Here is a 24,206-nt window from a genome sequence, read left to right on the forward strand (position 1 = left end):
CCAGGAATAAAGGTCTGTTTAAACTGGACGTCTCCTCAGCATCACTCGTGCTGTCGTGGTTTCAAAGCTGTGCAGAAAGAATCTGAGGGATGATACAGAGGTGACCAAAGTTACAAACATCCAGCTGTGCTGCAAATGTTTGCAGAGCTCCAAACTCTTTGGCTTTCTGCAGAGCAAGTATGGAAGAAGCACCTGAGCTAACTTCAGTTTAGACGATATGAGGAAAAATGCTGCTTCCCAAAGTTTCCTACAAGTATCCAGTTTATATTTAGAGAAGCGAAGGCTCTTTATCCTGACAACTACTCCCTGGTGGATCCCTGTCCTGTGACAGCAGCAAAGACTGTGTATCAGTATCATCAAAGCCACTTCAATAACCAGTGTTTAAAGCTCTCTAGCAGATGGACTTCAGTGGCAGCAGCCTCTGTCTGCTGTGTACAGAAGGTTCTCTGATGAAGCACACAGCAGATGCTGCACTACAACAGCAGCAGCAGCTCAGCTTCAGTTTGCTTCGACGCCCTTTTTGACCTGTGAAACAGCAGAAAATGAAACATTTCAACACCCGTTTGTTAGCGTGAGCTATTCTGCTGTTTTTCATCATTTCACAGGTGAAATAAAATCACATTTACTTCCTGTAGGAGTGATCGTGTCCAGCCTGACTGAGACCATGTGCTCCATCCTGCACAGGTAATAAACCTCTGACATGAAGGGCTGTCAAGTAGTTTTAGACAAATGGGGGTAAAAGAGACGTTAAAAGCTTAAAGAGAAACTACATTTTCTAAGAACTGTCTGACGTTCACCTCTCACACAGTGGATACGATTCTGCCGCTGCAGGAATAATCTTTGTGCTTATGAAACTGTCCATGTGTTTGCAGAAAATGTCACATGTTCAAAGCCATCCCAGCACCTGGGGTTTGTATAAGTGCAGCTGCTGGTGGGGAGATAGTCTCACTCTTCTATATAAAGAGTCAGCAGGCAGCAGATCTTCATCTGTGATCTCCTCCATCATCACGTCTTCACTCTTCAGCAGCTATGGCTTCACTTCGTGCCCTTCTGGGAGTGGTGCTGTGCTCCTCATGGTTTCTGCTTCTGCCTCAGGCCGACTTTGATTTACAGAGTCATCCATAATATTTTTTTTTTTTATTTTACTGCCCATCTATTTTCATACAACTGTCTCCGTCTTATGGAAAAGGGGTGGAGCTTATCCAACGAGGACAGGCAGGGCCCCCCCAGACAGTTTAGCAGTCTATACAGGAGGCTGACCTTTGCAACATGTACTTCTATAATGACTTCACCATTTAGGTTATTTGGTTATGTTTCACCCTGGATTTTGTGTGATAATATTTATTTTGTCCACTGATTTAAAAACAACAAACTATATGAATATAAAACAGAGTGAACAACAAAACATCAGCTTTGGAAACTTTGATGTAAAATTCTGCAGTTGTTTTCTCAGATATAGCATAAATCAAACTAACATACATCAGTGTGTTATTAATGTGCACACACACACACACACACACACACACACACACACACACACACACACACACACGTGTTACAATAAACAGCTCTTATGCTTCTGTATGATTCTCAGTGCTTTCCATTTGCGTGTCCACAGGTTGCTGTAAGTGGTGCTTGACTGCAGTTTGCTCTCATTTCAAGTGGTTTGCTGTCACAAAGCCAACAGGAAGTCCGGCCATGGTTGAGCCAACTGAAGATGGGTTGAAGGTGGCGTCCTCGTTTCCTCTGTGAGTGCGAGAGGACAGACAAAGCAAACACCGTTTGGACAGCATTAAAATATTTACACTGATGATTAATGTTGTGTCTTTGCACCTGTAGCGATACATGTTGGAAAATGGAGACTTTAGCCACCAAGACTGACGTGCCTGGAAACTTCCCTGTGAGTACGCCCACAAAGACAGGAAACAGTTTAGCCACCGCGGTTAATCCTCCATCATCATCATGCAGTATTTTTCACATCTTTTCTTCTGCTGTTTCCCTTGTTGTCAGTCACGGGGTTTGTGACTGAAATGCGTGTGGTCGACGGGAAGCCTGACGAGTACGGCCTGAATCATTCCATCAACACCGGACGGAGTGAAACCTTTGTTGAAAACAGATTATATGGTAACGTTGCATTTAGCTTCAGTAAACTGTGAAGTTACAGCAGCAGATTTACATCACGTGGCTTCACAGGAAGTAGTCTGGACCTCAGCGCTGAGGTTCAAGCAGCTCTGCTTGCAGACGGCATCCTTCCTGAAAATGTTCTTCATCTTCCTCAAACCAGAACTTTTACATTGGTGCTGAAGTTCTATATAAAAACAGCCTGAAATACAAAGTGATGTTGTGCACTGATTACCTCACACTTTCCATGTTTCCTTCTACAGAGGAGTGTCCGCCTGAGTGTTTTGTCTGATCTGTTGTTGATCGTCTCATTGACACTGCATGCAGATCTGACACCAGGGCTGGACTGGGACAAAAAATGGTCCCGGGCATTTTGACTGGAGACCGGCCCCCCAGGTATTAAAGGAAAAACCATGAAGCCTTTGAATGAAAACAAACGCTGTTGTCACAGTGATGGACGCTGTCTTGTTGGTATACATGCATCAGTCTAATAAACTTAAACCTGCACCATCCTCCCTGTCCTGGTATTCTAAACAGGAAGTAGACTGTTGGTCGAGTTAACCTCCTGAACATCTACAACACACGGTGGAAACCTGACATTAAGACAGAGACTAGAGGTGAGACATGATCATTGCTGATTACTGATGACAGATTTAGATATGTTTTCATAAACCTTTCATTTGCCACATCAATAAACAGCACGGCAGGGCAAAATATGTTTTCTAACATGGCAACCTTTAAAAAGTGAAAGGAGACAGAAAGACAGCTGAGAAAGAATCAAACGGACTTTTTGATGCATTTTACACACAGTACTGGTGCAGAATCTAGAAAATGTGGGAAACACTGGCATCATATGCAGTACTTACTTCTGAAGAAATTATGATGGGACCCTAAAAAATGACTATGTACAATAATGGATTTCTATACATTTTACATCAGATGAAAACGTTTGTTGTAAGATTCAGATAATTATTTATTAAAAGCATTTTAAATGAGAATAAGAAAGAAAAGTATTTCTTTGTGCCCCCCTCTCCCTGTTAATGCCCTACCTGCCCCCCCTGGCAACACTTTGCTAGACCCGCCCCTGCACAGTTACCAGCTGTCAGCTACACAAAAAGGATCCTGGTGTTATTTGTCTCTCAGAAACAGTTCATAACTTCAACTCATTTTGGTTTTGTCATGTTTTGTTCTTTACATTGTCTTTCTTCTATATAATTGTTAAACATTTAATAAATATGTCTACAAAAAGATTTTAAAAATCAGACATTTCACACAGACACCCAAATGATTTCTGACTGATGAAGGGGGCTGAAGGTGCCCTGCTCTTGCCCAGCTTCTGCTGCTCTCTCCCTGCTCACTGTCAGCAGCTGGCAGCCTCGGTCCTGCCTGAGACTCTTCATCTATCAGTGCCAAAGAATATGGGAAATAGCAACGCACAACATGCACATTACAAAACAAGCACATGAATCAGCATTACATTCATTAGTGAAGTGCTGACGTTCGTTCCTAAACTTTGGGCCTTAATTAACATCACTGTGAACTAATGTTTGCTTTGCTTCTTAACCAGTGAAGCAGCGAGGGGCTTTCTGAGGTTCCTGCTCGTAAATGCCCAAAATGAGTCGAGTATTTCTCTGCAACTACAAACTCTGTTTTCATCAGAGGTGTAAATATTACAGCACTGTGTCAGAGTCACTGAGGCTGGAACACAGAAAAAGGAAGTAGATGTATTTATTTTTAGACTTTATTGCCTGGAACCACTTTAAAAATACGCTTTGGGTCACAATTAACTGCAGAAAACCAGGAATCCACATATGAACATTATCTGTGCAGAGATTTATGCTTCTGAAGGTAAACAGTGAAAACTTGCAGCACTAAATGCACAGATAGCCAGGCGTTTCACATTTTGGGACCATCTGCCAGTTTTCATTTCTTAGGTATTGAAGAGCAGAAATGATTGAATTTTATTTACATGCTTAAAAATGTTTGCTTTTGAATATTATTTGAAGAATTACCCACACACTCAGGCACTGTGGGCCTGTTTCCCTTTGCACAACCGAGTGTTGGAAACGGGCCTTTTCTCTTTAAACTCTGAGGGGCTGTAACTTTGGCTTCTATTGGCAGATTTGCATGATTGACCCTCTTTTTAAAATAGTTTTAGCCAAGAGAATCAAGCTAACATCACTGTTTTTACGTCAGCTCACGTCACACGAGCTGTTTCAAGAAAAGTCCTCCTGTCACACAGCAATGCCTACATCAATCACACCACTCTGCTTAAATAATAATAATAATGTTTAGTGAAGCAGGTGAAGCAAAGGGCTGCTTTTAATAGGCTGGGAGACCCAGGTGTGCTGCTTTAGCTGCTGAGCCTCTCATGCTAGCCTCCATCTATAAGCTGGGATCACAGGAGCACTGCAGTCCTGACTAGATCAAGGATTGTTATTCATGCAGGTGACAAAAGTTTACATTCACAGAGTCATAGGATTGAGCCTGGTTTGAAAAGCAGCTGTTTAATGCAGCTGCTTAGAGTTCACACACAGTAGAAGAATCAGACTTGAGTCACATTTCAAACACTGGAAAAATACTCAGCAAGTAACAATGAAAACAGCACAGACTCAGTATATCCTGTTCAGTCCTGTGTTTGATATGAATGTGCTGTTCAGAGAGGATCTCATGTCCTCTTTTACAAAGCCTTTGTTTCATGATGTTTGTGTATAAATGAATGTAGGTGTGTTTCTAAGTGTGAAGGAGCCCTGGGAGAAAAGACTGAAGCTTGTGCCAAAGAACAAACAGGAAAGAAAGATCAGCATTAATGAAGACGAGCACAGAAGGAGCCCAAGCACGTGTTGCTTTTTCAGATTTCTCTAAAAGTGTGTGTTCATTTGTTCCATCCTTCACAACAAACAACAGCTGACAGACACACATGCACTCTGTGTCACTTCACAGGGGCTGATGAAAGTGGACACAGTAAAGGGAGAGCTGGACCTGCTCTACACATCCTGCACTCTGTTAACAGACTTTATTCTGCAGCATCAACAGATAAAAATATATGAAGATATAGAAACGTTTAACATTGTGACTGTTCACATTAGTGAAGCTGTTACTTTGCTGCCAGGTGGGAAAAGAAGCCTAAAGCTGAGTCTGATTAAACATCTGCTGCACCAGAGAGTTTCATGGCCCTGCTTTATCCTGTGCTTGCTGACCACCTCGTCCTGAAACCTCTTCATCATCCTCACAGTTGTGTGAAGAAAGAGGGAAGCAGGTGGAAACCATCTGTGCTGCTGTGTTCACTTGTGTGTGTGCGTCTATGGTCATATCTAATGTGTACCTACAGACAAACACAAACACCTGGCATTGCACAAGAGTCTCTATGGAGCAACCTGCAGATGTCAGAGATGTGATTAGAGGGTAAAGTGGACTAGTGAGAGCATCTATGTTGTTGTTGTCTGCTGGGGGACAGCATCAGCTCCAGAGATGCATCAGGATCAGCAAACTAATCTGCAAGGCTGCAAGTGTCACTGAAGGAGTTTGAGTCAGTGAGGGACTCAAACTCACACAGCTGGTCAAGAAGGCTCAGCAGCTGCTGTATTTCCTGAGGAGGCTGAGGAAATTTGGTATGTTGGCCAAGATCCTCAGCAGGTTCTACAGCTGCACTGTGGAGAGCAGCCTGACAGCTGCATCACTGCATGGTACGGCAGCACTACTGCAAACCGCAAACGCCTGCAGAGAGTGATAACAACTGTGGAGAAGATCATCAGGACCCCGCTGCCCTCTCTGCAGAGCAGCTACCATCACAGAGTCCAGAGGAGAGACACACCTCTGCCCTCGAGACGAAGGTTCAGAAGTGTGAAATGTAGAACATCCAGACTCAACAACTCCATCTTCCCCACTGCTATCAGACTCCTGAACAGCTGACCGACCTCAAACTGCAGTTTGCACATCAGGTCACTTTGCACACTAAGTTCATTTTGCACATTAAACTCCATGTACATCCATGTACATCGACATCTGCAGACCACACGTGTCTTCAGTTACTTATTTGTACTTATTTGCAGTTATTTATCTTTTTATTTTATTTTTTTAAGTTATTTTTTATCCTTATTTTATCTTTTTATTTATTCTTATCTTGTTCTTTTAACCATTATCTAACTTGGCATTGTGCACGGTGTGTTTAGATTCAGTTTAAATTCAGGGACACGGAGCCCCTGTTGATCCTCTACCTAATCACACGAGCCACGGTGTGAGAACGGGTGTGGGTCTCAATCAGCCAAGGTTTTGGGTGAACCCATTGTGAGATCTAGCCCCACCCCATCATGTGATTTCCTGTGATCAAATGTCCCAGGATGTAAGTGGGCGTTAAGACGTCCATGTCCCTCTTCAAGCAACTTAAAGAAGTCCAGACGCTTTTCTTTCCAAGCTCCTTCAACAACATCATTCATAGAACAACTTCCAGCTTCTTTTGCTCGGCTACAGTTTGGATGGATTTGCAGATGCAACAAGACTAAAATGGTTAGGGTCAGGAGGTCAAAGGTCAGAGCTCCTGTGGGTCTGAGGGCGGCCTCACGCTGGAGAAGGATGAAGGAGTCTGACCTGAGCCAGTGTTTGACATGAACACATCAGCACTGCTGTCAGTGAGCCTAACGACAGCCGTTAGCATCATTTCAGTGTTTCAGTCATAAAAACACTTCCTGTCACTGTGGTGGTTACAGTGACATCATGCAGTTTGTGCTTTGACCTCCAGAGGGCGACAAATCAGCACAGACAGAGAGCTCCATTCAAACTTTGCTGCCATCAGGAATAATTCTTCAAATATAATCATCAGTGTTTGAGCAGTTATGATATCAGGGACAATCTAGACATGTGTGACAATACTGAACATGTCACATGACACACCTCAAACATCATGTGATCCACTCTCAGTCTGCACTTTCATTCATGACTTCAACAGGTTGAAATGAGCTTTGAAGAAACATTCAGTGAAATAAATCTTTCATGGATTCATGTGAGCAGCAGATGAACTTTGTACCAACAACATCTTCAATAACAGAGTCTGAATGAAGCTCAGGTGTTGATGCTGCTCACTGATTGGACGCTTGCTTTCAGCTCTGCTCTCAGTCTTTACTGCACAGGTGAAGGTAGAAAGTGTGACTGGATCTATAGACTGGAAACAGAGAAACATGCTGAACATTTGAAGCTTTGCAGCAGAAATGTTCATGTTACAAATACAGCAGAGCTGATCTGGGATCAGTGTGTTCACACCTGCAGCTACAACAAGGTTTCATCAGAGCTGCTTTTCCACCATCCCTGGACTCGCACCAGTTTGCATACAGGGAGAACCGGTCAACCGAGGATGCGATCGCCACAGTGCTGCACACATTACTGAAGCACTTGGAACACAGGAACACCTATGCACGGCTCCTCTTTGTAGACTACAGCTCGGCTTTTAATACCATCCGGCCATACAAACTCCGTCCCAAACTCCACCAACTGGGACTTAACTCCTCTCTGTGCAACTGGATTGTGGACTTCCTCACTAACCGTAGACAGAGTGTCAGAGTGGGTAAGAACACCTCTTCCACCCTTGTGGTCAACACCGGTGCCCCTCAGGGGTGTGTTCTGAGCCCTCTGCTATACACTCTCTTCACCCATGACTGTATTTCCTCCTGCGCGTCCAATCTCATTGTTAAGTTTGCAGATGACACTACAGTGCTCGGACTTATATCCAACAATGATGAGACAAACTATAGGACAGAGGTGCAACAACTAGAGTCATGGTGCCACGACAATAACTTGGTCTTAAACACCAAAAAGACCAAGGAGATCATTGTAGATTTCCGGAAGAGGGGCCATAACAACCATCTGCCTCTCTTCATTGGCAGTGAGGCGGTGGAGAGGGTGAGCAGTTTTAAATTCTTGGGGGTAACTGTGACCGAGGACCTGTCCTGGGGCAACCATATCACCTCAGTTGCACGGAAGGCCCAACAGCGCCTCTACTACCTGAGGAGACTGCGGAGCGCACACATTCCCAGATCTCTGATGTTGAACTTCTACAACTGTGCCATCAGCAGCGTTCTGACGTATGGATTTCTAGTGTGGTTCCCCAGCTGCACCAAGGCCGACCAGCAAGCACTCCAGCGGGTGGTGAAAGAAGCTGGCAGAATTATTGGAACAAGTCTGCCAGAGATCAGTAATATCTTCCCCACTCGCTGTCTGAGGAGGGTGCACAGTATCCTGCGGGACCAACATCACCCTGCGCGCCACCTTTTCCATCTGCTGCCCTCAGGGAGAAGGTACAGGTCTATACAGGCCAGAACATCCAGACTGGCCAACAGCCTGTATCCACAGGCTGTGAGGCTCCTGAACTCTCTGCCCCCCTCTCACGGACAATAACCATATCCAACTTCTTAATAGCAATGAACTGGTCTGCATTGGTGCATCATATCTTTATTCTCTTCCCCCTCCTGCCCCCCCCCCCCCCCCTCTTTCTTAAATAGATAACTATCATATCTGATATCATATCTCACAGTACAATAATATTGAATGGGTTGCATTGTTGTATTTTGTCATGTTTCTCAGGTCTTTGTCTGAATTTCTACGAACATTATTGCTAAGGATTGTCTTATTGCATTGGAGTCACACTGGGTTAAATATGTACACTTGGGTTTTAAGAAGTTTTTATTATTTTCTTCTTTTTTTTGGGTTGTATGGAAGCCCCAAACGCAATTTCATTGTTCTTGACAATGACAATAAATAAATAAATACTAAATACTAAATACTAAATGTCTCCACACGTCAGCATGTGAACTTTACTCTGACTCAGTCTGAGCAGTCAGACGGCATATTTTTAAAGTTAACACATCAGCACACACAGAGCTGAGCCCCTCCCACCTGTGCTGAGTTTCAGGTGGAGTCCCGCCTCCTTCCAGGAAGCAGCTCACCTGTGTGTCCGTGTTTAGTGTCCAGGTGTGGAGTGGAGCTTGTTGTTGGTGTGTGAAGAAACTGTAAGTTTGCTTTGTTTCCTCCTTTAACAGTTTGTCTTTAGGAACTTTACTGTTTGTTCAGCTCGTGTTTGATTTCTTCACACAACAAACTGTGTGTGTTTGTATTTCCGGTCTCTCCATTAAAGTCAGTGTGTAATGTTTCCTGGCTAACATCAGCTGTGTGCAGCTTAGTTCAGCACAAATCTGCCGCTCCATAGTTCACGGTAACGGACTCACAGCTGGACCAACGAGGCCGAGTGTGTCCGCCACTCTGAGCTACGTTCGTGTTTGTGTACTTGTAGTTTGTACTTTGAGTTCACTCAGAGCCCACAGAGGACGCAGCGTACGTGATGACGTCACAGCCCTTTACCTCCTTTACTGTCACTGTGATTAATATTTACACACGAGACACCTGCAGAGCTCTGACGCTAAGCTAGCACACAGCATGCTAACACTAAGCTAAAGCTAGGCTAGCCAAGAACCCAGAGTGAGGTTAAAGCTGAGTAAACACTGACCCCAGACCAGCACCGTGATAAAGTGAGCTGCTGCTGCTGAACTTGAACAGGTAACAAAGTGATGAGCAGTCAGGCTGCAGGTTTCTACCTGTTCATGTTTCTACAGTAGAATCACTTTGAAGTGTCTTTGTGCTGTTTCATCTTTGATTTGTGTTCATAAACACTCAGAGAAACATCACGTGACCTCATCAGGATCTGTGTTGGTGTGTGGGGCTGTACCTCAGCTTTATGTTGTTACATGCTCATTTGTTCATTTTAACATCAAAGTAATGTTATGAGGAGTAATGAAGTAACGTACTCCATTACTTTTAATCAAAGTGTTCTGTGTAATATGTGTAATAATGACTGTTTTGAGTAATGACCAACACTGATCACAACAAAGAGGAAATGCCTCCAACATGCACAAACATTTGAGCCACAACATGCAGTTAATGTGCACAAATGTCTTTGATATGCTGCTCAGTGATGGTGGTGACTGTCAGAGCAGAGCTACTGAGAATCAATAAGTAATATCAATGATGGGATCAGAATCACTAAATTCTTCTCATCCCTGTCAGTATCATACATGTGCTGTATAATGTGATAAATGTAGAGGTGCTGGCTGTTCTCTCACTCTGCTGTTTAGCTGTAAAGGACGCCTCCCTGCCTTTGTCTCATTCATGACCTTTAATAGTCTCTTCTAACATGCAGAGATCTGTATGATCTGTTTCATAGAGTCTAACCAGCCTGTACAGGTAACAACAACAGTCACTGCATCACTGACACACAAACGTCATCTCTGTCAATAACAACATTCATACATGGAATAAAAACACATCAGTGGATCATTGCTGGAGCTGATGTTTGTGCTCCTGGTGCAAAGGCTCTCAGTTTCCTCCTTGAAATAACATCAGTGGTGGGTCAGCGACATGCTTTCTTTCCCTCTCAGGTTTAAATATCTGGGACTCTCCACCGTTTGGTTTTAGAGCTGAAGAAGCTTCTCTGATGAAACGTCTTCCAGAAACTTAAAGACGTCTCTTTTCTCTCCAAGCTCCTTAGATCACATGACCTGGATGACTGAACCTACAGACATATTGACCTGGTTTCTAGGTTACATGACAGGTCAGAGGTCAGCGACTGTAACTCAGTTCCTCCTGTTAATGTGAACTCACTGAGTGTTTGTGGTTTACCTCTCAGACTGACTGAAGACGATGATGGAGGAAGAGGAGGACAGAGCAGAGTCTGCAGGGTCCAGCTGTCCGTCTGTGAGGAGTGACCGGTCCAAAGGTCTAAATCCAGCCTTCAGTGGTGAACCTGGAGCAACGAGGTCAGAGAGCTGAACTCACTGAGTAACAGAAATAATTCTGCACTGACATTATAATCAGTGTTGACTCTGGTTGATTGTCTGACTGTGTTTGTGAGCTGAGAGGAAATGAAAATGAGTTTGTAACAAAAATCAGTTTTGTCCAGTTTTCCTGTAAAAAGCTGAACTCTAATCTAAGAGGATGTTACTGACAGGAAACAGCTGCATTATCTGCAGTCTGTGTGATCACAGCTGCTTCAATCATGTTTGTGTCTGCAGAGGTCAGAGGTCACAGTCTGCAGGGTCCAGCTGTCCGTCTGTGAGGAGTGACGGGTCCAAAGGCGACGTTCCAAACTTCAGTGGTGAACCTGGAGCAACGAGGTCAGAGAGCTGTGATGACTCCTTTACATGTTTGTGTTTCCTGGATAAATATGACCTGAAACATCCTCAGATTGTTACAAAGATTCATTAAAAAGAAAACAATGAAAGAGAAAAGATCCAAATGTTCGACTTGGTCATTTGCTGTTTGAGGACAGTGATGCTCATATCTGTGGGGAAAGTGTGACCTGAGTGGGTTCATGTTTGTCTTTAAAGAACAGAGCTGCTCTGATTCTCTTTGTGTCTGATCTGTTAAACAGTCTGAGAGGTCACACAGAGACCCAGCAGCTAAAGCCTGGATCATACTGGCTGCTGTTACTCCATCAGGACAACACTGAACCACAGTGGTGTGGATGTAGTGGATAAATCCCACCATACTGATGCTCAGAGTTAACCACAGGGAACAAAACCAGATGTTACCTTCAGATTGTGACCTTTGGAGTGGACGATGCAGATTTCAATAGAGAATAAATGTTGTTGTTTTTCAGCTGTGAAGAAAGAATCTAATTTTCTGAACTTAAGAATTTATGATGCTGGAAACAACATGGAGACTATAACACAACATTTCCACTGTGTTCATAGAATGAATGTAAAACTGTCAGACATTCATTAAATATGCAAAATGTCTACAGAAGCATCAGAGGGTCAGACGTGAAGCACTCAGTGATTTTGATCAAATGACTCATCAGTTATTGATCTGTACTACACTGATCTACCACGTTAGTAAAGCTGGTGTTCTGGTGGTGGAGGGAGACTCGGATCATGTTCTGGTTTTGGAGCAGTGATCTGCTGATGGTTCAGTTTGATGAGCTTCTTCAAAATCATCCCTGACATCACCACTGAAAGGACGTCCATGAAAACAGACTGGAAATTACTGATATGTTCACAATCTGAGAGTTTAAAACTTGACAGACTTGATTCAGATGAAGTTATTTGAGCAGAAACTCCTGGATCTTTATCCTGTGTTGATCTAATCCTTCATGGTTCCTCCACAGAGTGGAGCAGCAGAGCTCAGAGGTTCCCAGTGGTCAGTCTGCCCAGCAGCATCAAACACAGCTGGACTCCATATTTATGGTCTGTACATGTACAACAACTACTGTTACATCTGTTCTGTTCACAGTCATCTCCATGCTGCTCTTTGTAGACCAGTGGATCGTCAGTGTGTCCAACATGGATCTGATGTTTGGCTCCATGATTTCAGTCTGATTGGCTCATTCATAAATATTCTGTTCCAGCTGCTGGAGGACAACATCATCACTTTTGTGAAGAACGAGCTGAAGAAGATCCAGAAGGTTCTGAGTCCAGATTACCCAGAATGCTTAGAGAGTCAGAGGAGCAGCAGCAGAGAGGCGTTTGTGAAGATCACAGTGGACTTCCTGAGGAGAATGAAGCAGGAGGAGCTGGCTGACCGTCTGCAGAGCAGTAAGAGGATTTATCTAAAGATTTAAGCTGCTGGATAAATGAGACATTTTCCAGAGATGGAAGATGGAGCAACATGTTTTAAAGATTAGTTCTTTTTGGAATTGAGTGTTTATTTTTCTTCTCATTCAGAACTTCAAGCTGCAGTTTGTCATCGTAACCTTAAATCCACCCTGAAGAAGAAGTTCCAGCGTGTGTTTGAGGGCATCGCTAAAGCAGGAAACCCAACCCTCCTGAATCAGATCTACACAGAGCTCTACATCACAGAGGGAGGGACTGCAGAGGTCAATGATGAACATGAGGTCAGACAGATTGAAACAGCATCCAGGAAACCAGACAGACCAGAAACAACCATCAGACAAGAAGACATCTTTAAAGCCTCACCTGGAAGAGATGAACCAATCAGAACAGTGCTGACAAAGGGAGTGGCTGGCATTGGGAAAACAGTCTTAACACAGAAATACAGCCTGGACTGGGCTGAAGACAAAGCCAACCAGGACATCCAGTTCATATTTCCATTCACTTTCAGAGAGCTGAATGTGCTGAAAGAGGAAAAGTTGAGCTTGGTGGGACTTGTTCATCACTTCTTTACTGAAACCAAAGAAGCAGGAATCTGCAGCTTTGAAGACTTCCAGGTTGTGTTCATCTTTGATGGTCTGGATGAGTGTCGACTTCCTCTGGACTTCCACAAAACTACAATCCTAACTGACCCTAGAAAGTCCACCTCAGTGGATGTGCTGCTGATAAACCTCATCAGGGGGAAACTGCTTCCCTCTGCTCGCCTCTGGATAACCACACGACCTGCAGCAGCCAATCAGATCCCTCCTGACTGTGTTGGCATGGTGACAGAGGTCAGAGGGTTCACTAACCCACAGAAGGAGGAGTACTTCAGGAAGAGATTCAGAGATGAGGAGCAGGCCAGCAGGATCATCTCCCACATCAAGACATCACGAAGCCTCCACATCATGTGCCACATCCCAGTCTTCTGCTGGATCACTGCTACAGTTCTGGAGGATGTGCTGGAAACCAGAGAGGGAGGACAGCTGCCCAAGACCCTGACTGAGATGTACATCCACTTCCTGGTGGTTCAGGCCAAAGTGAAGAAGGTCAAGTATGATGGAGGAGCTGAGACAGATCCACACTGGAGTCCAGAGAGCAGGAAGATGATGGAGTCTCTGGGAAAACTGGCTTTTGATCAGCTGCAGAAAGGAAACCTGATCTTCTATGAATCAGACCTGACAGAGTGTGGCATCGATATCAGAGCAGCCTCAGTGTACTCAGGAGTGTTCACACAGATCTTTAAAGAGGAGAGAGGACTGTACCAGGACAAGGTGTTCTGCTTCATCCATCTGAGTGTTCAGGAGTTTCTGGCTGCTCTTCATGTCCATCTGACCTTCATCAACTCTGGAGTCAACCTGCTGGAAGAACAACAAGCAACCTCTACATGGTCTAAACTATTTAACAAACTAAAACTTCAATCTCTCCACCAGAGTGCTGTGAACAAGGCCTTACAGAGTCCAAATGGACACCTGGACTTGTTCCTCCGCTTCCTCCTGGGTCTTTCACTGCAGACCAATCAGACTCTCCTACGAGGTCTGCTGACACAGACAGGAAGTAGCTCACAGACCAATCAGGAAACAGTCCAGTACATCAAGAAGAAGCTCAGTGAGAATCTGTCTGCAGAGAAAAGCATCAATCTGATCCACTGTCTGAATGAACTGGATGATCGTTCTCTAGTGGAGGAGATCCAACAGTCCCTGAGATCAGGAAGTCTCTCCACAGGTGAACTGTCTCCTGCTCAGTGGTCAGCTCTGGTCTTCATCTTACTGTCATCAGAAGAAGATCTGGATGTGTTTGACCTGAAGAAATACTCTGCTTCAGAGGAGGCTCTTCTGAGGCTGCTGCCAGTGGTCAAAGCCTCCAACAAAGCTCTGTGAGTAAATCTGTGATCATGTTTATTTTTAAAATGTTGATTAAAAGTGGTCATAGATTTCTTCCATGACAGATCCATGTCCTAAAACCATGAGACAGCGTAGTTGTATAGTATAAAAGAAAAAAGGAGAACTTTTGACCACAATATTGTAACTTGAATGAACTTTTGATACAGCCTTTAAACATAAAATTTATGAACAGAATCGGTGACAAAGGGCAGCCCTGGTGGAGCCCATCACCCACCGGACTTATTACTATCCAACGTATTGCCGGCTATGCCAACCAAGCTCTTGCAATGGTTGTAAAAGGATCGAATGGCCATAAAATGTTTCTCAGTTTTATTATTTTCAGTCACATCTGTTTTTGATTATTAACTGAATATTTTAAAATTCAGGCTTTTTATGTTATACAAAACATCATATTTTCTTATGATGTCTTGTATTGATTCTGAAGGAATAGTTTTCATCAGTATCGCAGATACCAGCCTGAATTTTACTTTGTATTGGATCAGAAAGGAAATCAGTGGCATCACACATCACTTACAGCAACTTCAGTACCACTCCATTTTAATAAACTGGGGGGAGTTGCACCAAGATTCAGTATGAGATAAAGAATTATTTTTAACTGTAAGGTTGGAGAAATCTGTTGTTGGAAATTGGAAGAACAGGTCATCTTAAAAATCACTGCATTGTAGTTTTATTCAGGCCCCTTCAATCTGTGATCGCTGTTGCTTTGCATTGTAAATGCTACTATTACAAAAGTCACAAATATTAGTGTATGTGTGTGTTGTTGGGTAATAAACCAAAAGAACAGAATCTACCAGCACCTCACTGATTTCTGCTTAAAAACAATAAAAAAGCAATAAAGCTCTGATTTGTTTGGTTGATCTTGTCTCCCTTCCACCTTGATTTCAGACTGAGTGGCTGTAACCTGTCAGACAGAAGCTGTGAAGCTCTGTCCTCAGTCCTGAGCTCCCAGTCCTCCCATCTGACAGAGCTGGACCTGGGTAACAACAACCTGCAGGATTCAGGAGTGAAGCTTCTGTCTGCTGGGATGAAGAGTCAATACTGCAAACTGGAAACGCTGAGGTCAGATCAAGCAATATCGATTTTTTTTTCATCAATTAACATCATTTAATCAATTTCATTTGGAAAAAATTAACAATGTTTATGTTTTGTTTTTTTAATGAATCCATCCAAATCACACTAAACTGCCACATTTGTCTTTTGTAACATGAGGCAATAAGGATTCCAGCATGTCCTGAAACAGTGTTGAAATATTGTAAATGTAGTAGCTCCTCATGGCACCATGAATATACTTTAACACAAGTGTTTCATGTCTTCTTGTCATCCTTTCTTCAGACTGAGTGGCTGTAACCTGTCAGACAGAAGCTGTGAAGCTCTGTCCTCAGTCCTGAGCTCCCAGTCCTCCCGTCTGACAGAGCTGGACCTGGGTAACAACAACCTGCAGGATTCAGGAGTGAAGCTTCTGTCTGCTGGGATGAAGAGTCAATACTGCAAACTGGAAACGCTGAGGTCAGATCAAGCAATATCGATTTTTTTTTCATCAATTAACATCATTTAATCAATTTCATTTGGAAAAAATTAACAGTGTTTATGTTTTGTTTTTTTAATGAATCCATCCAAATCACACTAAACTGCCACATTTGTCTTTTGTAACATGAGGCAATAAGGATTCCAGCATGTCCTGAAACAGTGTTGAAATATTGTAAATGTAGTAGCTCCTCATGGCACCATGAATATACTTTAACACAAGTGTTTCATGTCTTCTTGTCATCCTTTCTTCAGACTGAGTGGCTGTAACCTGTCAGACAGAAGCTGTGAAGCTCTGTCCTCAGTCCTGAGCTCCCAGTCCTCCCGTCTGACAGAGCTGGATCTGGGTAACAACAACCTGCAGGATTCAGGACTGAAGCTTCTATTTTCTGCAGTGGAGAGTCCAAAGTGTACAATTCTCAGGTCAGGATTCAGTCTTTTCTGATGATGATTTAAAACCTGAGTCAGGTCGATAAATGGCTTACTCATTTACAACAGACATGATTTGTCAAATCACCTTATATCTAACCCAAAGGTCCTGTGTTTTACTACTTTGATTTTTTAGTAAAACACAGGACCTCTTAATATTTATCTAAGAGACCATATATAATTTTTTTCCCTGGATCATGTGTGTACCCTCCTGGTTGGAGCTCCAGCAGCCTGTATCAGTGAATGGGACTTTAAATGAAATTGCTGCCCCTGTCAGGAAGAGGTCTGAGTGACACACAAAACAGAAAATATGAGCACTGCATGTGTCTGAGGCTACTCAGATACAGACCTGAATGAGACACTAACTTTGTCTCTGAGAGATAACTTTTATTATTAAATACACTTCATTTCTCATCTGTGTAGAGAATGTAGAGTTTGACATGCTAATATTACAAAATGCAAAATCACACTGAGTCACAAAGAAATTGTTTTGGAGTATTTATGGTTCAGCTGATGAAATTGTTCAAACAAACCAGTAATTTACACCGAAACAGCACAAGTGAAACTTTTTCGAGGGACTTACACTAAGCTTGTCCTGGTACACCTGTAGAGCCCAGCTTCTATGGACCATGAGCTTAAGTTCTGTGCTGCTCTGATTTATTGCCTGTGCTGTCTTTCAGTTCAGCTTTGTCGAGTCTCTGGTAGGATTTCTTTTACATGACCTGTGTAAAAACAAAACAGGAAACACATTAAGCTGAAGTAAGATGCACAATTTGAAAAATGGGGCACAAAAAATGTTGCTGCTTTCTGGAAAGTGCGTCTAAGAAGACCCAATGGAGAAAGTGAAGAGAAAAATCAAAGATTAAGAAGAAGAAAATGGCAGAGGCAGTTTCTCTTGGACTGCCTGCAGATGGGGTGAGACTCTAGAAACAGGGATGATTGGAGAAAATGCAAAGAGGCCATAGGATAAACCAGGAGATGAATACTCTGGTGTTCTGGGGATAGTGGGAGTGAGAGGGAGAGATGCCAGTAAATGATTTCAAGGATAAATTTGAGAGAATCAGAGCTAAGAAACCAAAGCAAGTGGGGAACTACAAACATATGGACAGACTCATAATTAGGCCAAAGACACATTAAAGCAATTATTACAGGTTTAGAAACAGGGATGGATATGAAGGAGCTTAGCATGAATTTGCATTGAGGAAAGAATAGCAACGAGCATCAGAGGAAACAGTTAGGAAAACTAAAAGGATGTACTGGCAGGAATACTGCAGTACTTTAGGAAGAACTACCGTATTTCCCGGACTACAGAGCGCACCTGAATATTAGCCGCACAAGCTAAAATCAGGGGAAAATCCTGTTTTGTACATGCATTAGCCGCACCTGACTAAAAGCCGCAGGTGTTTCAATGTTGACTTATCATATGTAAGAGAATATGCACAAAGCGAATTGTCAGGAAAGAGATGGCTGTTTGGAGACACACCCCTTTTATTAATATTTTGAAAAACAAGTTATGGGTACATATTTGCATAACTTTTTAGGTATATGTACAAGTAGCGGTAATTACAAGTACAAAACATGTACTGTGCTTCATAAATGAGTAACAAATGTAGTACATAACAATAACCTACAGCACACCAGAACAATTGATTCGGACTACCTTTTAGGCTCAGGCTTTAACAAGAAGAAAAGTCAGTCATTCACCATCTTCCTGCGCACTAAAACCACCAAAGTCCTCTCCTCCAGTGTCGGAAACAAACAGGCTCAGGGTGGCTTCGTCATCCACTCTCAGCTTCTTTCTTTCGTTGTCACTTTCAAAACCAAAGAAATCCTCGTTGTCAGTGTCAGAGTCGAACACCCTCAGAAGGGCCGTGGCGGTGTCCTCCTCTCCATCATGCAGCATTCAGCCCTTCGAAATCTGTTGGTGATCGTGGATGTTTTCACACTTTTCCACGCTGTCAGAATCCAATGGTGGAGTTGGGCATAACTTGCTTTTTGCAAGTTTATCGCCGCTCATCATCCAGGCCTCCAGCTGAACGGGTAGCGCTACTTTGAAGTTTGTTTTTCGCGCTACCTCGTACTGCACTACGTTGCCTGACGGATGGACATGTGACCAACATACCACTCTTGAACCCCGATCCTTCCGCCAGGCAACGTAGTGCCGTACAACAGCGGAACAAACAAAACAAATCCGCTCATGGACAATCCATAGAAAAGCCGCACCTGACTAAAAGCCGCAGGGCTCAAAGCTTGTGCAAAAAGTAGCGGCTTATAGCCCGACAATTACGGTACACCAGTTCAGAATGTGTGGAGTACAGTTAAGAACATGAATGCAGACAGGAAACAACAGCAGCTGTTGTAAAGTAAATTCAAACTCCTTCATTAAATGCAGCTGGTTGAGTTGAAAACAATGGAGAATGATTGTGTTACGTTGTTTATTCTCTATAGAAATGGAGCAGGAGTGCATGCAGAGCTGGACGTGGGCTGTATATACATGCGTGTATCTGTTTTGTCTGTGAGCAGAGAAAACAAAGCGCTGGAAATGTCATATTGAAATGTTAAATCAGGAAAATCCTGGAGAAGAGGATAGTTCTAATGTTCAGTTTGTAATGTTGAATTCAACACAGCTCTTAAATGCATAAAAATGACTTCACCTGACGTCAGACTGAACAATCAGATTAGCTACTGATATTGATTTAACCCGTTTAGACCTACCATAGAACCAAGTCCGCCAGAGCTTATATTATATTTTTACATGCTGTAGAGCCATTTTTGGGAGCATTTCAAGTTGCTATACATCAATACAACCATTACAGCCTAAATTTTAATAATATGTATGTATTAAGTGCATAGTAATTACATAAATTGCAAAAAAGTGCAATAAACTACAAAAAAATTGAAAATCGTTTTTGTTTTTTTAACATATATTTCTAGTTAGAGAAATTTAAGAGGCTTATCCCTCAAAACTGTAAATACAAAAAAGTTGCACAAAATAGTTTCCCACCTCAGGAAATTTATTTTGAGTGCCTTCATAGTTTTATTTTTGAAATACACCAATTTTTATATACTGCAGGAAAAACGAAAATAAATATTATACTGCAAATTTGCAAAATAACAGCATATGCATCAAAATAAACTATTTCCAGCAGAGCAATATGAGTCCTAAGCATATGTGGAAGGAAACTGTAACCTAGGACAAGCTGATGGCATAAGATGTAAATACAACTCCTCAGGTTTCATATGCAAAAAAAATTATTGCGCTAGCTCACGTGATTACAGTGCTACCGGGATTTAAAAATAGTTGCGCAAAACGGAGTGTGCCCACTCTGACCAGTTTTAAAGGGTTAAAGCAAGAAAATATGGTATTAGCATTAGATGCCAATTCCTATTTACCTTAAATTAGCATTACCTGCTAATGGCAGTCTACTTAGCATTAACTCCTCACTAATGTAATGCTAATCCACATCAAATTATCTTTAGCTTTAGCATTAGCTGCTAGCTTCAGCCTACCTAGCACTAGCTGCTCACATTGTTAAAAGGGAAGAGAAAACGATATTAGCATTAGCTTGTAATAATTATTCACCCCTAATTAGAATTAGCCACTAATGGCAGCATACTTAGCATTAACTCCTCACATCGTTATAATGCAAATGATGCTAACTTGCATTAAATTAGACTGCTGTTATTAGCTAATGCTATTTAGCAGTAGCTGCTCACATTGCTATAAAGCAAAGGAAAACGATATGAGCATTAGGTTCTAATGCGTATTTGCCTTAAATTAGACGTAGGTGGGCAGCACGGTGGCACGATGGTTAGCACTGTTGCCGCACAGCAAGAAGGTCCTGAGTTCAATTCCACCATCAGGCCGGGGTCTTTCTGTGTGGAGTTTGCATGTTCTCCCCGTGTTTGCGTGGGTTCCCTCCGGGTACTCCGGCTTCCTCCCACCGTCCAAAGACATGCAGCTTGTGGGGATAGGTTAATTGGATAATCCAAATTGCCACTAGGTGTGAATGTGAGTGTGAATGGTTGTCTGTCCCTGTGTGTTAGCCCTGCGACAGACTGGCGACCTGTCCAGGGTGTACCCCGCCTTTCGCCCTATGACAGCTGGGATAGGCTCCAGCGCCCCCCGCGACCCTGAAAAGGATAAGCGGAAGCGAATGGATGGATGGATGGATAGACGTAGGTGCTAATGGCGGCCTACTTAGCATTAGCAGCTCAGATGTTGTAATGCTAGGGAAAAGAGTGTTAGCATTAGCCGTTCACAATGTTATAAAGTTAAGGGAAATAGTGTTAGCATTAGCTACTCACATTGTTAAAAAGTGTTAGCATTAGTGCATAATGCTAATTCACATCAAATTAGCATTAGTTAATAACGGCAGCCTATTTAGCATTAGCAGATAATGTTGACCTTGGCCCACTGGAAAAGTTCAGAACTAAAGATTTAGGAGTGTTTCTCGATAGCTCTTTCTCATTTGAGAAACAAATGAATTCTGTTATTAAAACCAGCTGTAAGGTTTATATTGTTGATTGTCATTTATGCTTAGAAATATTTACTCATATATGCTTAGAGTTGTATAATCGATTGCATGATGATAGAGGTTTGATCCTTAGTAGTCTGTAAAGACTCTGTGTGCCTTCCAGAGTGCTCTGGCATGCACACACCACTTGGGGCCATGAGAGAGGTCGTACCCTCTCTTACTGATTTATGGTGTAGGACAGGGGTCTCAAACTCAATTTAGCTGGGGGCCGCTGCAGGCAGAGTCTGGGTGAGGCTGGGCCGCATTAGGTTTTCCACAGGAAAGGCATGGTTAAAAAATTCCAATCTTCTCAAATCTCTTTTTTTATTTTTTAACACAAAATATTAAAAATAAATAAACAAATTAAGAATTAATAAGAAAATAAATCAATCAGTAATACATAAATAAAACAATAATAAGATATTTTTAGTCAGTGAACTTGTGTGTTTTTTTCAGTCTTCTATATCTGCTGTATTTAGATTGAAATGTCTGTATTAACAGTTCTATAACCTTCTTCTGAACATGAATGGAACACTGTAGAAAATGAACTGTTCTTCTGAACATGGCTTCTCTTGCCTACTCCTTGCTGCTAGAGACCTGGCAGCGTTTCCTCTCGCATAGCCGAGCCAGATTTGGCCTGAGGGAGGAAGCAGTTGCGGCCCTCAGTATGTCTTGAAGATGATCATCCGTAAGTCTGGACCTGTACTTGGACTTATTGAAGTTCAAAGTGGAGAAGAGCTTTTGGCACAAGTATGTGCTACCAAAAAGGCACATGGTCCGCTTGAACATTCGGGAAAGCCGAGGGAAACTAGGGCTCAATCCTCTCAAAAATTGTCCAAGCTTGTCTGCTTTTCCACTCACCTCCCTGAACTTTGCTTTGAGTTCAGAGTTGCACTGCAGCTCAATGAGCTCCATTTGAAGCACAGAAGGGGCATCTTGCACATCAAAGGAGAAGGGGTCCGCAAAAATGTGAAAGGTGGCTCTGTGTGTCTTGAAGTCAGCAAATCTGTGATCAAATTCCTCCTGTAGCCTCAAAATGACATCAACATACTCGTCAGCACTGAATGGTGTGCCTGCATCCACGAGTGCCTTGCATGCTGGGAAATGGCAAAGGTTTGTCTGAGAGAGCTGAGCTTTCCAGAGCGCCAGTTTTGTGGAGAATGCTCTCACGTTGTCATAGGCAGCACTGACAAGTTGCCCCTGGCCTTGTAACGTCTTGTTCAGTACATTAAGCTCATGTGTCATATCAACAAGAAAAGCTGAGTCCATGAGCCATTTGGGATCAGTTAGCACAGGAACACTAACTCCATCCTTCTCCATGAAGGCTTCACTTCTGCTCTCAACTCAAAAAGTCTCTTTAATACATTTCCCCTGCTGAGCCAACGTACCTCAGTGAAGTCGAGCACATCCCCATATTCTGACTCCATTTCCTCTAGAAAAGCACAGAACCTTCGGTGCTTTAAGCCCCTGGATCTGATTTGGTCGATGCATTTCACAACAATAGTCATCACATTGTCAAACTTCAGGCATTTGCTGCAAAGGACCTGCTGATGGATGATGCAGTGCAGAGCAATGGCCTCCTCCACGCCTTCCTCTTCCAGTTTGTTTTGTGCCACCAGTCCATGTTTCCTCCCTGTCATTGATGGCGCTCCATCTGTTGTTATTCCAACAAACCTCTTCCATGGCAAACCAACATTCTCAATGGCATCACACAGCTTGTAAATATCTGCTGAGCGGTGGTCTGGCCATGCATTGGAATTACTGTGAGCAGCTCCTCCATCACTTCAAAACTGTCATCAACACCACGGACATACATTGGGAGCTGGGCAGTGTCGGTGATGTCTGTGGTCTCATCAAGAGCGACTGAGTATACACTGAAACATTTGGCTTTCTCACACAGTTGGTCATAAATGTCACTTGACAGGTCAGAAATGCGATCTGCTGCGGTGTTGGCAGAAAGGCTGATGTTGCTAAACTGACCTTTCTTTCCCGGACAGACTATATTTGCAGCCTGCAACATGCACTTTTAGACAAATGCACCTTCTGTGAATGGCTTCCCTGCTTTAGCAATCATCTCACTAACCACGTGGCTCCGACTGCTGCATTATTCTCTTTGGTTGCTTTCTTGGAGAAATCTTGCTGCCTCAGTAGATCTGTTTTAAGACTGGCAACCCGGTTCGCTCTCTCGTCTCCCTGGTATTTTGCATCCAGCTCAGCATGTCTAGTTGTGTAATGACGTTTCAAATTGTATTCCTTGTGCAGCGCAACTTTCTCTGTGCAAATAAGACAGGTCGGGGTGCCCCTGTGCTCAACAAAGAAATATTGCATTGCCCACTTTTCCTGAAATTGTCGGTGCTCATCACCAACCTTTCTCTTCACCGCAGGCTTTGAAAAAGACATGTTTGGGGCTATGTGACATTTATAATTCTACTTGGTGTCACTGTCGCATTGAAGTTTCAATCAAGCGTTTAGCCGACGGACGGGGAACGTCTCAACGCGTAGAGAACGTCATTTCTGCTTCTTTTTCTTGCAACCGTAGCACGGCGATCGGCAGATAAAAAGCCGGTAGCAGTCTCCTTTGTTTTTACGCTCGATGTTCATGTCTTTCATGACGACACGAACACCGTGGCGTTTGCAGATGGTAGAAAGTGCAGGGATAGCGAGCGCAAAAAAGGCGACTGCTCACGGCGCCGGGCTGTTGTTACAGGAGAAAGAAGCGGAAATGACACCGTGACATATAACAAATAACATCAGCTGTTTCTGATGTTAGTTGTTTTGACTGCTTTTACATTATATTGAAATATATGTAATGTTCATGTTTGCTGCAATGCAAACGCAGTGATGCAAATAAAAACATGAAGCCACAAATTACGGTGCGACCCTATAATTAGTCCGGGTTACCGGGGACTGTTGTTGCCGATGAACAGGTGTCGCTATGTGACTGCAGACTAAATTGGGCTGCATTGAGTTCATGACTTTTCTTTTATCCCGCCGCCTACGCATCACTGTGAGAGTTAATATGAGATCTCTCTCTGTGGAAAAATAACTTTAAATCCCACTGACGTGTGTATAAATCTATATAC

The 24,206-nt window shown here is 43.0% G+C and overlaps 1 protein-coding gene across 1 annotated transcript in view; it reads left to right on the top strand.

The window, feature by feature from the left end:
* Window positions 1-9,029: 9,029 nt before the first annotated feature.
* LOC147331850 (protein NLRC3-like) overlaps window positions 9,030-24,206 on the top strand; it is a 19,963-nt gene continuing 4,786 nt past the window's right edge. The window contains exons 1-9 of the mRNA XM_086288157.1: window positions 9,030-9,119; window positions 10,790-10,919; window positions 11,175-11,276; window positions 12,269-12,347; window positions 12,509-12,695; window positions 12,825-14,625; window positions 15,539-15,712; window positions 15,986-16,159; window positions 16,433-16,600. Of these exons, the coding sequence (XP_086144283.1) occupies window positions 10,804-10,919; window positions 11,175-11,276; window positions 12,269-12,347; window positions 12,509-12,695; window positions 12,825-14,625; window positions 15,539-15,712; window positions 15,986-16,159; window positions 16,433-16,600 (2,801 nt within the window). The 5' untranslated portion in view covers window positions 9,030-9,119; window positions 10,790-10,803. The remainder of the gene's footprint in view (window positions 9,120-10,789; window positions 10,920-11,174; window positions 11,277-12,268; window positions 12,348-12,508; window positions 12,696-12,824; window positions 14,626-15,538; window positions 15,713-15,985; window positions 16,160-16,432; window positions 16,601-24,206) is intronic.

The sequence above is a fragment of the Aulonocara sp. 'chitande type north' Nkhata Bay genome, linkage group LG4 (assembly GCF_057382095.1).
Source record: "Aulonocara sp. 'chitande type north' Nkhata Bay isolate Kocher_YH1m ecotype deep benthic linkage group LG4, A_spYH_male_GT1.1, whole genome shotgun sequence".
In the NCBI taxonomy this organism is placed as follows: domain Eukaryota; kingdom Metazoa; phylum Chordata; class Actinopteri; order Cichliformes; family Cichlidae; genus Aulonocara; species Aulonocara sp. 'chitande type north' Nkhata Bay.